The sequence below is a fragment of the Atractosteus spatula genome, chromosome 7, assembly GCF_055471065.1.
Source record: "Atractosteus spatula isolate fAtrSpa1 chromosome 7, fAtrSpa1.hap1, whole genome shotgun sequence".
Lineage (NCBI taxonomy): Eukaryota > Metazoa > Chordata > Actinopteri > Semionotiformes > Lepisosteidae > Atractosteus > Atractosteus spatula.
The window spans coordinates 28,088,447-28,106,489 of NC_142712.1; the positions used below are offsets into that span (position 1 = coordinate 28,088,447).

General features: G+C 34.4%; 1 protein-coding gene across 2 annotated transcripts in view; it reads left to right on the forward strand.

The window, feature by feature from the left end:
• Positions 1 to 1,651: 1,651 nt before the first annotated feature.
• Positions 1,652 to 18,043, forward strand: part of tulp1a (TUB like protein 1a) — a 44,991-nt gene continuing 28,599 nt past the window's right edge. Inside the window, exons 1-3 of one of the 2 annotated variants that reach the window (XM_088920803.1) lie at positions 1,652 to 2,712; positions 5,343 to 5,382; positions 17,587 to 17,713. In XM_088920803.1, coding sequence (XP_088776929.1) covers positions 2,666 to 2,712; positions 5,343 to 5,382; positions 17,587 to 17,713 — 214 coding nt within the window. In that variant the 5' untranslated portion in view covers positions 1,652 to 2,665. Of the gene's footprint in view, positions 2,713 to 5,342; positions 5,383 to 6,773; positions 6,797 to 17,586; positions 17,714 to 18,043 lie in introns of those variants that run through there. The other variant, XM_088920804.1, reaches the window with a different exon arrangement.

Below are 18,043 nucleotides of genomic sequence, written 5' to 3' on the forward strand. Positions count from 1 at the left end.
TGATTTTCAGACAGTATACTGTACCTCCTTCCCCTTGCCGGAGGACTCTGTGCGATCAGTACAAGGTCTGGAAAACCTTCAGGCTAGAGAGCAGGATCAGGTGAGTTTGGAGTGGCCATATCTCTGTGAAACAAATTACAGAAGTCCCTCATCTTAATTGATCAACCTCACACTGAGTTCATCTAGTTTATTTTCCAGCAATGTTCACCAGAAGAATGCTTGAGAGCTTGCAGAATTTCATTCTTACTTGGAGGCCTCCATTTCTACCATGCTTCTGCATTCTACGTTGTTAAGTACTTGTTCGGTGCTTTCTTGAAGAGTCAGGTGAATCACGTGGCAATAGACAAAAGAAGATAGTCCAGATAGCTGTTCTAGGCCCAAAATACTAAAACTTATGTCTGAATCTCTTGATCTAATGTTCAAAATAGCATGTCAGTCTTATAAGAGTACTGCAGGAATAGTTTGTATGTATAAAGGTAACAAAAATAACACACAACATGACATAGAGTACAATATGTGAGGACCTGTCTCCGGCATCATCTTGAATCAAGTAAGATGGTCATTCAGTTCAAGTGTTGTCTGTGTGCCATGTTAGTTGTGGTGAGTAGTAGCGGAGAAAGAAGGAGTTTGGAGACTTTTTGTAAAGATAACCGAATCGAGATATGGTTAGTGGAGGTGAAGACCAAAACAAGGTGGAAAGGATTCACTATTGGTTGGTTTTGACATGCTACCATATCAAAACCCTCCACAAAGTACGTGGCAAACATATTTTTCTAAACATGTGACTGTGAATTCTAATAACACAACATCACAGCAATGTTTGCTATACATGTTAAAATTATATTTTTACAAATACAACAAAGGCTTTTCTTTGATTCTGGAGCCATTTTGTAATCAAATGCAGTCTAAAGGAAAGTATACAAATTGTCTTTATTCACTCCACACTCAGAACTCCACAACAAACTTTAGATTTTGATAATAGGAATACCTCATGCCACAATCTCTACTTAGCAATTAATTTTTTCTGGTATTTCTGTAATCTGTTTTAAGACAAAGACCAACTGTTTTCTTTTTTCATCTCTTGAGGAAAAGGAGAAAGTATAACTATAAACAAAAAAAGCATAACTGTACACAAAACATGAATAGTGTTCAGTAAGTGAAAACTTACTCTGACAAGCACTTTAAAATATATATCCAGTAATCCGTTTTGACCTGGCATATAATCTGGACATGTTCATGTTCAATTGTCCGTCTTGTTTATTTTTTGTGATTTTTGGTAAAAAAACAATAGTAATTTCAATTTTTTTCTTTTATGGCCAATAGCTTTGAAGCACAATAAAATGTCCATACAAGAGCAGTTATTTTTTACAAGTTAATTGGCAGACATCTCTTGTTCTTTTAAATGTAAAGCACTTGAATTATATGGTAAATTTTCTCAGATGGTGAATACTAGCTACCAGCCTTCCATGAGTTAATCGCCTGATAGCAGATGTTGACTGAGAATCCTGCTTCCCCTGAAAAAGAGTTGGCAGTCTATTACACTTTCTAAAAGCCTATTAAGAATGGAGCTTAGGTACGATAAGCAGCTCCAAAAGCTGCAGGGAAGAAATAGCCTTTCTAGAAAAAAAAAACATTGTAGCCTGACAATACCTCTTTCTTACAAGACCTAGCTCTGTGACTGCACATCAGACTTTGTCTGCTTTCTCAGTTTCTCAGTGTGTGAGCAATACCAGCTTGAATCTGGTTAAATAGCTTTTGTGCACAAAGAAGACATTTTTTTTTAGGGAATGCAGCAAATATTCTGAACGTCTGCTGTTGGAGCTAATCCTCATTTGTCTTTTTTTGTGGGGCATCATTCTTTTTTTGCAAGCATGGAGAAACTTCACAGGAATTAACAACTTTGTTGTATTACACTACTGTAGTCGGGAGGCAGTCTTTCTCTTCATGTAGAAGCTTTCTGCTTGTAGGACCTGTTTACAATATATGGAGTAACTGGAAAAAATATGCATGGCAAAATAAACTGGAGAAATCATATAATATTGTGAAATCATGTCAGCTGACTGACTTTTTTCACACACATAATTTTATATTGTCCTTGTTTTTCCCTAGTTTGTTGCATATTTGTTTTAAGTTAATTTTTTCCATAGTTTTCCACTAATGTTTTCACTTAGCTTTTGTGGAAATCTTGGTTTCTTTATTGAGTTCCAGCAATTCTGGGTTTGGTATTGAATTTCAGAAGACATAACCAAGAATTCATATTTTTCTGGAAAACATCTGTATGTATGTTTTGATTTATTTTAGATTTTTTTTATCTTCTACAACACATTTTTGTAGTGTCTGCATTATATTGTGAGTCATGCTGCACAGCATTGTATTGCAGTTGTTTGAAATTTTAAGTCTCTTGATGATGTTTTATTTTTAAAAGTTTGCTGTTCAGTGAATAGCTGTTTGTTACACCATTGTTATTTAATTCAGCTTGGTTCCAGATAGATTGGTTGTCTATGGTAAGGTTTCAGTTATTCTGGGTCAGGTGTTGACAAAGGTCTAGTGTTGTTTACAGGAAGTTCATCTCAGTTTTGTATAACCCATTAAGGGTGTCCAAAGCTTTGACCATTTTGAGTTCTGGTTGAATTCCGGTGTCAAATAACTCCTTATCAGTGCCTTCATGCCTCTTCAGAAGGAAATTTTGAGGGAAGTCTGGACAACAAACAAGTAAGTCTTTCCATTTATTTTTGTGACTGTAAGTAATTCTGAACATCATAATGCACATACACAATTGAAATATCAAAATGTACAATTTCAGTAATGTGGTTATAATAATATGTACAATCCTTCTATTTTCAATAACCTCCTTACAGGTTAATGGTAAGCTGGAACCTAAATCCATAAAACAGTATGTGCAAAGAAGTAAACACTTTAGATGAGATTCCAGTCCACCACAGGACAGATACACATTCAAACAGAAAACAATAGAGAGCCCAGTTAACCTAGATAGCATGTCTTTGCATTGTAGAACAAGATGTATTTCAATTAAGATGTGAACAATTCTGTCATCCAAGCATTTACAGTAGATCAGAAAAGCAATCAGCAAGTACTGAAATAGTCACAATTACAGTCAGAGTTACTTAATGTCCAGTTAGTATGGCGATAGATTTAAGAATAACCTACATAAACCTACATAAACATGATCATTCAGAATGCATTATTTTAGTATTTGAAAATGAGGAAACATACAAATAGCAAATAAATAGCAAAATGCCCAGAATTGAGTCCTTACGAACAACAGACATATAGCAACCTGCACAACATCAGAACAACTACAGCTACAAAGAAAGGTAAAGTATATCAAAGTGTCACAATTTATACAATTAAATTTATGTCAAAATCAAATATTAAAATTTCTTCTATTTATAAAATAGGTTAGTAATTCTGTCAAAGAACAAAATACTGAAAATTATTAAATTATTTACATTTAATTCCATCTAATAAATGTCTAAGTTTCAATCTCACCTCTTTTCCAAGTTCAAATATTATCATTACATCAAAATATAACATATCAAATACATGGAGAAATTGTCTAAATAAAATGCAGATGAAGTATGTCACAGCTGGTTAGTAACTGTTTAATACAGTTTGAAATTTGATTTCTGTGTTGTATTATTGGATATCTTTACTACATTTAATATCTTGAAAACTGGGTTAGGCTTTCTGGGGAATTTTTAACATAGTTTAAATCACATTTTGTTTCTTTATGTGAGCCTGTTTCAGATTTAGCAAATATTACCTGTAGTGTCCCACAAGGCTTTATTCTTGAACCAGTATTAATTTTGTGATTAATTATGAACTCTCAATACAGTATATATTTGTTTTCCAAATTGTATAAGCAGCACAAGATTATGATCATTTAAAAATGTATTGAAATTAATCACAGATAAAACTGACATCTTATTAGTAGGGTCTAGACAACAAATTGACAAAACTGATTTGACTTAGAAGGCTTATTAGGTTTATAAGAAGCTAAGCTAATATGAAGTCTAAAGTAACCTAATAAATGGTAACCAAGTCACAGATAATAAATATTGCAAGAGTACAATTTCATAACTTTATAATTTTGTAAGTGTTGGTCATTTCTATGCTGAGAAATGTTGTTTTTATGTTTCATTAAGTTTTTAGGTTTTGTGTGAAATGCTGAAGTTAGAATCCTTACAAAGACAAAACTAATATTTCATATCACTCCAACTCCATATCACTGGATTCCTTACACTGGCTCACAGTCAAATATAGGATTGACTTTAAGACGTTATTAATAATCTGTAAGACATTAAATAAAATGGCACCAGAATACATTACAGAACTGCTTTATCCCTATGAGTTATAGTGTGTCTTTAGGTCTGCCAATCAGGTACAGTACTTCTCATAACTTTAAGGGTGAAACTGAGAAGCAACCTTTAGTATTGCACATTTCACACCTTGGCTTTAGAATTCTCTTCTTGGTCCTGTCCTTCATTTTCTATTTGTAAATCTAAACTAAAAACTGTACACGCAGTAAATGATCATTTAAAAATATGTTCTGCTTATGTATCTTATTTACCTGTTATTTTTGTATTCTTTAAAGTGCCTTGCAAACTGTTTGTGAGTATAAATGTGCTCTATAAATATATACTATGTGGTTCTGTGTAAATGAGGTTTTTATTTTATGGTTTAAATATATTTTTAAAGGCAGCTTTTAAAATATACTTTTTAATTTAAAAAAAATATGTAATTTTAAGAAAAAGTGGTATTAAGAAAAAGCCTCTCTTGGGAGGTTTTTTGTGGAATGTTTCCTATCCAAGTAATTCTTACAAATAAATAAGCATTTTAACAAAAATAAATATTGTGAACAAAAATTATATTTTACTGTGCGTACAACATTTGACAGGAATTTTTTTTTCAATTCTTGTCTTGTCTTCTTGCCTCCCTCCAAGATGCAATGCAAAGTTACCATCTGAATGTTGAAAACATTCTCTTATGTAAAAGCCAAATCAGTACAATTCCCTGAATAAAGAATTCTATGAAATAAAGCTGTAGAATGTCATTGATTTATCCATATTGTTGTTGCTTCCATATTCACACAGGTACCTAAAGCACAATATCATTTTAACCGACAGCTGATGCACATTACAAGGAACATTGTATTCCTTTAGTTAGGATTTTCTTCTGCTTTGAGAATCCTGTAAGATACTGTACTATTGACAGAAATATTATTGACTTCATTCATCCCCTAGAGAATGTACTAATCCATTCATTTCATTGTGCTGGATGTTGTAAAATGAGCTTAAAGTGTACAATTATTTTTATTTCAGCCTTCACAGTGAAGATTCCACTCTGCCGAAGCAACAGCTGGTAAGAATTAAGTACATGTACCCTTAGCTTTTGTGAAGTAATCGAGAAAATCCAGTTAAATGAATAAATGTATGTTTAATTATGTTATTATCTTATTCTATTTTATTCTCATAGACTGTTCAGAAGGTTGTATTTTAGCATAGTGTCACGAAGCTTCTTTCAGGACCCTATGCAGACAGCACAATCTGGAAGGGAGTGAGAAAACACGTGGAAAAAAAGACTAGGATAGGGGCTGGAAGAAGAATAGGGGGCATGTCCAAGGTGCGCTGGTGTTGGGGGGGATGTCCAATGCAAACAAGTCCAAAGGGAATCCATGAAAATAACCTGAGTAACCCAAAGTCCAAAGCCAGGTGATCCATCCTGACACAGACGAACGAAGTTAAAAGCCGGAGCGGAATCCAGCAAAGGGTCGGGGGAATAAAAGGGGGTGATGGGGCCAGGCACTCCCAGTCCTGGACCCAGATGGTCAGGACGCCGTTGTGAAGCCTATGCCGTCGAGTCACTCCTGGACTCAAGGGTAGGCGGGCTTCCGGGCGTCCATCTTCCAAAGCTGAGCCCAGATTGGCAGGAACGTCTGGCTTTTATAGGACGGGGGCAGGAACCGGAAGGAGGTGCAGGAGATAAAGAATAAACAAGGAAGGGCTGGAGCATCTTTAAGAGGAGGGTTTATGATCGTGACACATAGAGGTTAGGAATGTGAACCTCAAGTGCACATGCGCTACATGACTTTGGGTTTTAATATAACAATTATATATTAATACAAGTTTGTATTAATAAATTAATTTGATTAAAAACATCCTTACAGTTTGTAACACGTAGTGCATTATCTATGGTTGTACATCTATAAATGCTTTTTACAACGTTAAGAGGAGGTTATATTTGCTCAGTTAATCTCCTATCTAATCCATTAGACAGAAACTAGGATTGGTGCTTGGAACAGACCAAATTGGTCATAGAAATTACATTCTTTGTTATCTGAACTCAGTTCAGTTATTACATGTTGTATTTTACATGTTTAAAAAGTCATAATCCTGACATTTTGCTAGTTACTGCAGACTTTTGCACATTCTTTGTACAGAATTTTTTATCAGATTTTCTTAATTGTATTTCATGCTTGTATTTAGCAATGTTATGTGTAAATTCTTTTTATAGCAGGTAAATAGATTCTTCCTGGTTCACCCCTAACAGATTGGTTTGTTCTGACAGTACACTGGGTTACTGCCAGATGGGCTGCCAATAAATCCTATTATCAACTTTAATTTCTGCTGATGATGGCTCATTGAACAAAGCTTTCTGCACACTTTCTGAACAGAGATTCTTTTTATTCTTTTTTGGTTTATTGGTGCTTATTTTTAAGGAGAACAGAACTGACTTCTAATCAGACGTACTGTATATGAATATGTCTTCAGATAAGGTAAAGTTGTAAGAGATTAACTCACGCTGGTACAACTAATTAAGCAGTGATTTGATTGTGTTTGTATTTTCTAATAGTCGATAGGATGACATTTTTTGTTTAGTTACTAAAGTGAATTTGTTTCTGGCACATGAATATGTTATATTTATTAATACACTATATTTTGTTAATAAGCAATATTTTAAAAAATATACTTACAGTAATACAATTTTTTTTCTATGCTGATCTCCTTGTATTAACACATATACAATATACAAAATATTTCTTTTAGATATAGATGTTAGTTGTGATGAGTAAACTATTGCTTTCTTAAACAGCTAAATCTTACAGAGTAAAACTGCAAGCATAATAGTTTTAGTTAATGAGATAAAAGGCAACTGACGAATTAATACAATATGTCTAGTACAAAAGGATTTAGTTTAATAAATGTCATATAAATTGGACTTAGAAGAGAGTTTATAAAAAAAGTGAGTAAAATTAAAAATGTCACCAAATATGAAGTTGATCATATCATTACAGTTTTTTGGTCAGTTTTAAAATATCAGGAAAACTCCTGACAATTATTTATTCTAATTGAACAACACATATATATATGAATTGCAATAATGTTGTTTATTACGGTATATCAGGAGCAGGAGTACAAGAGTGAGTTACAGTCACAAGCATATAGTAAAAATATAAAGTACCACATTTATTTAATATTTCATGTATTCATAAAACAATTCAAAGAATGAAATGTACTAAATGTACTAACAGTTGGCTACAACATGAACAGAATGTATGCAATAAAGCCTTTCTGTGTACTGACCCTGTAGTCCAACCAATGGTCCAAGAAGTTCAAATGTCCCAAAAGGGTTCTATGACTGTATTGTTATAATTATTTTCTACAAGGAAACAGCAAAACAAGGGAAGTTCCTAGAGTTAATTGAAGGTCCAACTATTTTATCAGGATCACTTCATGTTAAGAGAATTTTCATGCACCCGATTTTATTTGCCTGTGTTACAATTTAGTAGTTTTGGTCCATGCTTGTGTAAATGGTCATTGAAACATCTGTACTTGGAGTTAGTTACACATTTGATTTCAGTTTAATCAATGCTACAACTAGAAAATCTGCTTATATTGCTTTTCAGACAATATGAGGTTCCTAAATTGTATAAATCATGTTACATATTTCATTATAGTGGCCATATTGTTTTCTATTCAGTTTATTGATATTTGTACAGCCTCTTTCTCCTTTAAATTGTAGCTCCTTTGGAAAATTTCATCCATTTTGAAACCACAATATCAAATACAGGGTTGCAGACTTTTGAAAACTTGCTGATACTGTATATTTCTTAAACTGTATATTTCTTAAACAAAATTAATTGACAAGACTAGCATTTTTGTTTACATCTCATTCTTTCCCAGAGGACTTTTTTCCATTAAATTGTAAAAGATTTTTTCAAGCTCAATCCCATAAAAAATATTCCAAGACTGAGTTTATGTCTTGAAGTTGTTTCATAACTTAACACCCAATACTTTAAAACCCTAACTAAAATATTTAACAGTTCAGAGTGTATGTGTGATTTTGTCATTTGCCCACTATAACTAGAGATTTAAGAGATTTTGTGATTTAAATTGCTGTAAATTCTTTCACCATGTTATAGCTATCTACAGGTTTCAACCACACTAACCTGGTTATGAATTTCTGATTATGGTATATACAGTTAACAATAATGTTAATTTTAATGTTAATTTTCAGGAAACTTAGATTTGCTGGACATGTTGTTAAATGTTGTAAGTTGACTTATAAGTGTGATAAAGTTGCGTGATCCTTCACTGGAGGTTAATTGTTGTAAAGAAATCCAAATATAATTATATAATTACAGGTTTGTAATAATTGAAATAGCATTTAATGCTTATTTATTACATTTGTCCTGTGGTTTACAGAGTGTATATGAAAATGATTTGCAAAGCAATTACAAACAATCTCTATTAATGTTTGAAGAGTCTTTGAATTCCATATAATGCTTCCAGTCTGAGCTACAGTATGTAATTAGCTGGCTGTACCTTGTAATTCCAAAGCACATGAAATGCAATAGGCTGGGCACTGAGAGGGTTGTTTGGTCATAGATAGAGCCAGGATCTTCTCAGTTTACTGCAAAATAGCAAATCCCTGAGATCTGCTGGGTGAATGCTGGCTTGTTGTAACGTCAATGAAAGACAATTCACTCATTTAATTGATGCTAATGCTCCTAAGGTGCTACAGGTGTCATAATGTATGAATTGATAAGTGGACCTAGTAGAAAAGTGTTTGTGTGAGTCCTCATTATGCCTGTGCAGTACAGGTGGTGAAGGAAGAAGCTGAAGTTAATAAAAACTTAATGATTCCACATTTTGTCGATATGATAAAGAAAATAATTGAGAACTTTATGAGACAATATTTGAGAAATACTTAACATAGGAGTGCAATGTATATAAGCTGATATAAAAGCACATTTTAAAAGTCTTCTGTTTTGCCACAGTCTATAGAGATGCAATGTGGTTGTCTGTGCCACTGGTTTATCTATTACTGTTTATCTATTCCTGAGGAAAGGGAAACAAAAATAGTTTTAAGTTTTTGCATGGTATGTATAGACTGAATATGATTCAGAAATACTGAGCCCAGCACAGCCTTTTATTGATATTTTATGTATTAATTTATTTTAGAGATTTTAATCATATTTTGGTGCATTACATTGAGAATTACATTGAGAATTTACCTTATAATACACATTTTTGTTATGTCAGAACGCTTTTCATAACTTTTTTGACTGATATAATGTAAAATTAAATGCATGTGTTTCTCAGTAAAATTTTATTTTTATTTTTTATTTATGTAAATTTGGCAGTAAAAAAGGTCCTATTTATTATTTCTATATTTTCTTTTTCATTTGAGAAAGAGAACACTCCATTATTTTCAAAATTAAAGAAAGCTGGAACAAGGGTGCACTTCAGTTTTTAATTTAAAAAAATGTAATAACATGCATAACATTAATTTCGGAAATTTCCAATTTTATAATATATGAAACCAAGGCAGTATTGTGCCAAACAGCAGTAATGTTCCTCTTGAGATCTTGAATTTTAGCAAATGTTTTAGCTGTATTTAAACACAAAACAGTATTTCAGGTTATATGGATTTTCAAATAACAGACACAATAGAGCATACTAATTTATTTTTTAAAAATAAGTTACAGTTAAAGTTAAAGAAAAGTACAAAACATTATTTGGTATCCAGTCAATACCATTCATTTCCGCCTGGTATGCCCAGTTGAATTTATACTGTCATCAATCACAATTTTTAAAAACATTTTTTGGGATACATACAGTAAGCCAGAAAGAATCAATACACCAGCAGTTCAGGTCTGTAGTAAGCAGTGACTGTTTGAGATGGTAATATAAATAGAAACACAAGATTTACTCTTAATAAGATTAACCATGCCGCCACTAAACCTGAAGTGTTCAAATAGTGAGGAGATCAGAGTGAACTGATCCTTCCTCTTGAGAGCTGTCAAAATCACTAGTTGAAAACTGGGTCTCTTTTTTTCAGACAGTGGTTCCCACCTGTTGGTTTTAATTCCATCCCACCTTCTTTAGAGAGGCCTTACTTGGTCTAAGAAGTTGCTTCAATTGAATATTTGCACTTTGTTTCTATTCACAAATGTGGTCATTTATTTCACTTACAAAATACAATGGTTAAAACTCCAACATGTTTAAGAGTTGGGAAAAACAGTTCAAATTACTCTTATTATTAAGTCAATAAAAGGTTTGAATGTTAGCTGGAAAAAAAAGTGTGTGTCACCATGACCAGGACTGGAAACCACTGTCTTAAGCTGTGCACTACAAAACTAACACGTTAATTTTATATTCATCTGCAGTCATAGAATGTTCTTAGCAGTTCGCTCTTATTCAGTGTTTGATTAGGCATTTTTAACAATAGAATATGTATACAGTATATATTAATTTTTAAGTCCTTCACAAATGCATCAGTACATACTGTATGTTGACAATTATTTTGATTCATTCTGCTAATTGCTGTCCACCTTACCTAAAAAGTTCAGCAGGCATTCAATTATCACCTGCTGGTTTGTTCTTCGTTTGTGTAATGAATTTCTTTATCTTGAGTGATGAGTTCCAACTCAACCATATTTTGGTGTTGTAGGATGGAAATGAATATACTGTTAATCGTGGATTTTTGATTCAAGAGATATTCAAAATGCTGCTTTCAATTGATTATTTTTCTTTCACCTTTAGTAGTTGGTGTGAAATCTTTTTCTACTTTGAGTTTGGGATGTTCTGCTATGAACAGAACATTTTATAGCAGAATTTGCTGCACATTTCACTGTTCATCTTACAGAACTATATCACAATATATGGTGTTATTTAACATAAGTTCATGAGGAGGTCAAATTCTAATTTCACACTTATGCTTTCCTGCATACTGTATAAACAATTGCCAGCTACTATCAACTCTGTGTGCATTGTTTCTAGCACTCTGTGTTTCAGTCTTATCTTGGCTGTTACTAAGACCTTAACTTTATTCTGTTTACCTCCTGTTTACAAGCCAGGACTGAAGTCACATTCCAACCTCTTCTTGAATAAGCAGTTCTTCAACCTCAAATTCTCCACAGAAAACAAGCATTAACTATGCCTCTTATATTCATCAGCTCCTTTCATCTTTATTATAATTAGATGAAACTATTTAAAATCTGTCAGTTAACAGACATCCAGGAGGAGGACAAATTCTAATCTCACTCTTAAACTCTTCTATTTAGGTTGCTGTTGTGATCCAGGTTCTACTCTACAGCTTCTATAGAACATTCACATTGGATTTCAGAGACCAAGTAGCCAACTACTATTTAATATTTATATACTGTCATCTCCAATGCAAGCCCTGTACTGGAAGGAGCCAGCTGTTTCATGTAGCAGTTTGCGTTTGACTGACTCCTGAGCAGTTCCCCTTTAAATCTTTGCTTGAAAAGTAGTGAATTTCAAGCAAAGTTTTAAAGGGAAACTGCAACACTATGTTTACATTTCAGGGTTATAAAAAATCGTCATTGATGAGTTCATTTCAAAACACAATAAATGCACAAAGTACACAGTAATGTGTAAAACCTCCAATTGACATCACAAAATAGACAAACCTGCATAGCATGTATTGCCATCATTGTCTGCATTTCAGAACGAGGCAACAAAACATCCGGAAATATGAAACGGCCCTGTTATTTTATGAAACTAACACATAGACAAAATGTTTTTTTTTAATTTAAGATACTTCATGTAGACTGCCGATTTGAATGAACACAATTGAATTAAATTCAACATAGACTTCACGACAGTTTTGCTAACAAATACTACTTGCTTGTTAACTCTGTGTGCAGATCACATTGGAACATTTCTGCAGTGAAATGTCTGCAGCACAATCTATATTTATACATCACTCATGAATCTTGTCCAGAAACTTGTCGATTAGACCAACATCAGTGCTTTTGTTTATTACCCACCTCTTAGCTTGTTGAATATCCCTCAAAAAAGCAAGTAGTTTGACCCTGATCTGATCCTCTGTTTTTTGTGTGATGACTATGTTCTGCACAGCCAAAGGCTTGACAATGAGGCATTGGTTAAAATATATACTGTACGTGAGTTGAGAAAGCCAAAAAAGGATTAATGCCGTTTGGAGATTAAGTTTCGAGCAAGCAGGGCAGATTTTACATTACAATTCTCACAAACTCGCTCTTGCCCATGGTGAGACAAAATTTGCAAACAAAATTTATTTTGTTACCAAGATTTAATAACCAGTCTGAGAAATCGGGACTGCAGTTCTCCTTTAACCATGATGACCAAGCAGCTTTCAAAACAACTAAGTTTTAATTTATTCTATGAATAAATTTGTAGAATGGTACAAAACAGGAAAAGATTATTAAAATTTTTAAGTCATTGAATATCCCTTTGAGCACAGTAAAGTTGATCATTAAGAAATGGAAGGTGTATTGTACCAGCCAGATACTGCCTAGATAAAGCTGTCAAATCAAATCAAATCAAATCAAAGTTTATCAAATGCACAATAATACAGCATGCAGCAGTAGTTGCTGGCAATGAAATGTCTTTTCTGCGAGCTCACAAAAATCACAAAAATCACAAAATTAAGGTTACAAAAATAAGGTTACATAATAATAGATAATAATGTAATATAAATTGAATAAAACTCAATATGAATAGAGCTGCTATGTGTCCATGGTGTATGCAATATATTATGTCCAAGAAGTGCAGTATGGTGAATACAATGAAAACTGTATGTCCATGTAGCCATTACAGGTGATTTGCTAAAGGAGCTGCAGGTTGGCTGTTTAGCAGTCTTATTGCCTGGAGGTAGAAGCTGTTCTGTAATCTGTTGGACTTTGACCAAATGCTTCGGTACCATTTACCAGATGGTAGGAGAGAAAACAGTTTGTGACTGGGATGACTGGGGTCCTTGAGAATGGACCTGGCCTTCTTAAGACATCTAGCTGAGTAGATATCCTGAATGTTTGGTTGCTCACAGCTGGTAATGAGCTGCACTGACTTCACCACCCTCTGCAGTACTTTGCAATCCCGGGCAGAGCAGCTCCCATGCCAGGCAGTGATGCAATCAGTCAGGATGCTCTCAATAATGCACCTGTAGAAGTTGGCCTGGACATGTGATGGCATGCCAAACGTCTTTAGCCTACGGAGAAAGAATAGGCACTGCCGTGCTGTTTTGACCACGGTGTTGGTGTGGTGGGTCCAGGTTAAGCCCTCTGAGATGTTAACTCCCAGGAACTTAAAACTGCTGACCCTCTCCACTGTAGTCCCATTGATATAGATAGGTTTGTGATCTCCTCCTTGGTGTTTCCTATAGTCCACAATTATCTCCTTAGTCTTACTGATGTTCAGAGAGAGGTTGTTCTCCTGGCACCATGCTGCCAGAGTTTCAACCTCCTCCCTGTACGCAGACTCTTCACCATCAGTGATCAGGCCGATGATTATTGTATCGTCCGCAAACGTAATGATGGAGTTTGAGTTATGCCTGGCAACGCAATCATGGGTAAATAAGGAGTAGGGGACAGGGCTAAGCACACAGCCTTGGGGGGCTCCAGTGTTTAGAGTCAGGGTAGAGGATATGTTGGTGCCCACCCTCACCACCTGCGGACGTTCCGTCAAGAAGTCCAGGATCCAATTACAGAGGGAGGTGTTCAGTCCCAGGTCCTGGAGATTGATGACAAGGTATTGAATGCTGAGCTGTAATCAACAAACAGCATTCTCACATATGTTCCTTTCTTATCCAGGTGTGAGAGGGCAGTATGGAGGGCAGTGGCAATAGCATCTCCTGTTTACCTGTTCTGGTGATATGCAAATTGCAGTGGGTCTAGGGTGTCAGGCAGTGAGGAGGTGATGTATGCTTTGACCAACCACTCGAAGCACTTCATGATAACTGATGTGAGTGCAACAGGGCGGTAGTCATTCAGGCAATGGTGGACAATGGTGGTTATCTTAAAGCAGGAAGGAACTATAGAATGAGCTAGAGAGAGATTAAATATGTCCAAGAAGACATATGCCAGCTGGTCTACGCACGCCTTCAGAACACGGCCAGGGATAGTATCAGGGCCAGGAGCCTTGCGAGGACTGGTCTTTTTAAAAAGTTTACACACATCCGCTCTGGATACGATCGGTGGGTTTCCGTCTTGGATTTCTGGAATCTTCCTGACTGGATCTGCGCTACTGTCCTCAAACTGAGCGTAGAAGGAATTTAGCTCATCAGGAAGAGAGGCAGACTCTTGTGCGATATAGCTGGGTTGCATTTTGTAGTCTGTAATGCTGCATATACCACTCCACGTTCTGTGTGTTGCAACTGTGATAATATGACTCTAATTTTATTCTGTAGTTGTATTTAGCTATTTTGATAGCTTTCCTGAGGTCATATCTGGATTTTTTGTATTTATCCTTATCGCCAGAATTGAAAGCAGCTGTCCTAGCTTTAAGTTTGGCACTTATCTCGCCATTTACCCACAGTTTCTGATCTGGATATGTGGTGTCCATCCAAACTGAGAGGTTATGCAAGGAAGAAAGGATGTCATCTTAAGGTCAAAGCTTCAACTTTCAATGATTCAATGAAGGAAAATGAATGTCCCTGAGTTTACAATGTCCTGATCACTGCAAAAAGTCAGCCTGTATGAAAAAGTTAAAATAATAATTAATGCTCTACAGGAATTTAAATGCTACTGCCAACATGTAACAAAGGTTTTGTGATCACACAAAACAAAATTGAATCATTTTGGTCTATATTAAAAATTTTACATCTAGTGCAAACCCATCACAGTACGTCAAAGCCATCCCTACTGGTGTTGTGGTAGCTGCATTATGTTATGAGGATGCTTCTCATTAACTCAAAACTGAGTGGAAAATGTATGGAGCAACATACAGGCAAATAAAGAAGAAAATGCTTCAGTCTGCTCAAGACCTAAAACTGGGCCAAAATTTCACTGTTCCATAGAACAAACACTTAATTACGTAAGCTTTACTTGTGGTTTAACAAGAATAAAGCGAATATCCTTTAGTCACAGTCAAAGTACTGATTTGAACCCAATAAAATATCTATGGCAAGATTTGTAAATTGTTGTTCATCAATGATAACCAATCAACTTGACACAAACTGTAGAAGAAAATTGGGTAAAAATTGCACCATTCTGCTGTGGAAAGTTGATACTTATCCAAAAACACTCACAGCTGAATATTTTTGCAAGGCACTTTATATACTGTATATCCATAGTCTGTTACAACCATGCACCACACCTGTCACTAAATCGTCCTCATTACCTCATTAATTCATCTGTTCCATTCACCGTTTAAACCCTCAGTTCCCACAACACCTTGCTTGGTATTGGAGTATCTCGTTTGACAGTTTGCTGCTTGCTCAGTTGCTCTCACCATGTGTTTTCCCTTCCCCTAGTCTTCTGGCCTTTTGACCTTATTCTTTGACTTTTGGATTTCTCTCTTTTTGGATTTGTCTGCTTTAATTATGGCGTTTAGCCTTAACATAGACCTCAAGAGCAGAGGTTGGTTATTTTCACATTTCATTCTATTAATATATTAATTAATGACATACTGTACATAAATGGTCACTTCTCAACCTTTGCTAAACATTCTGATGTGCTCAATGTAGTTTTTGCCAGAACAAAATCGACACATGGAAAATTTAGTTTGTCTTACATTCTAGGCTAGGAGGGCAAGTTGCATAAGGAGTTTATGTTGATAATTCACAGAGCCTTTTAGGTTAACTTCTAGAAGTAAGCTGTGTTGATTAAACCTGACATTTTGCTTCCTGTAAGGCCTGTTAATTCTTTGACAAAGAATCCTGCTTATTTGTTCAGTGAAACCTAAAATAGACAAGTGGAATGTCTGCAGAATGTTTAACTTGACAAAACTGGGAAGATCATTCTAAAATAGTTTTTATTTTTGGTGGCAAATACATTTCTGAGCTTTTTGTAGCTTCAGATTTTTTGGGGGGTGGCATCTGATCTTCCATTTTGTTTTTTTGTTTTTTTGCCATTTTGTAAAATTGGGTTAGACAATCTTCCAGACATTTGATGTTTTTCAGTTTCTTACCTGCATTTTAGTTAGTGTTTTATTGCAGTGTAGTTTAAGAAAAACAAAATGTCATGGGGAAATTATGTGAAAAACTCAAATGTATTTAACAGAATAACAAATTGATTTATATTTCACAAATTATTTAAAAAGACATTTTGTTTACTACGTGTTTTAAATGAACACATTAATAAATGTATTAAAAAGTGCTAAATGGAAAACTGAATCGTATGTTTTTAAAAATGTTTTGTCTCTCATTTCAGCAAGAAAACATTACATGATAACATTCTTAATCATAGACATATTAAGTTTCATCAAAGAATGTGGTGAAAGCTTTATTTATAACCTCAAAATAGAAAAATAATGGAAATATTTATGTAGATGTTTTGTACATATATGTTAAACATTTCATTTAAAAATAACAAAGTTCACATAAATTTGTAATGATTAGATTTGCATCAAGCTTAATTTCCAGTTGGGTGCTTTACTATTGTTATTTGTTGCTTGCACATAGATTTTCTATCATTTAAATGCCTGTCAAATTTTGACTGCCTTTAATTTGTACTAGAAATGTCATGTTATATTGTTGAATCTTTTTTGTGTGCTTTTCACCCTTTTTCCTTTCTGTTGCTTTCTCTGCCACATGACTCCTAATGGTGAGATGTTTTCATTTTTATCCTCTGTATTTTGTAATGTACATCTTACATTTTTTTCTGAGCATTTCTTCACTGTCATTATTGTTCTTGCTTTTAATAACTTTAGATTGATAATGTATTTATTGTTTTTGCATAGATCTGAATTCACAGCAGATTGGATTTAATCATTTCTCTGCTTTTATAGATTAAAAATTCAGTAAAATCTTTAAAACTTTTTCTGACCAACTGAATTTCAGAATTGAACATTCAGAAAAAAATGTGAACAATTATTTCACTTAATCTGGAACTTGGCATGGTCTGCATAACAAAATTCAGATACCAAGGATATCAATGAGAATGATTTTATGCTAATGAGACCGACTTTTTAAAGAGACTTAAAGAAAAAAGATATTTAAAAGAAAAGACTACCTAGACTCTTGGCTTATGTTTTCACTTGTTGTGAATATTTCCTTCATTAGCTCAGTATTTAACGCTTTCTTTTTGCACTTCTTACACAGGGCGCTCTCTCAAATCAGAAGGCAAAAAAGAAGAGACAGGAGCCTGTCATGGTGCAGTCTAATGGCACTGATGCAAAACCCAAGAAAACTAAGTCAAAGAAGAGTGAAGACCTGTCTGGTGGAGAGGAGAGCACCCCAACAAAGAGTAAGGTCTATACTGCACTAACAGTGACAGCATTGAAACAATTAGTACAGATGTATCTTGCTGTTGCTTATTGGAAACTATTTGAAAAAAGTCTTTTGTAGTATTTAATTTGAATATGATCTGGCTGAGTACCAAACTTGTTTTAGACAACACTTGTTTAAAAAGACAGGGTTTAATATTTGTTACCACATTTTAAGTAAGACTGCATGTAAGACTAATCTTTAACATTGATTTTTTTTTAAATTGTGGAGAATTCCCAATTCAGGATGGCCGTGTGGGCCCTCCAGCTTGATATTCAAGATAACTTTCGATCTATACCAATTCTAGCAC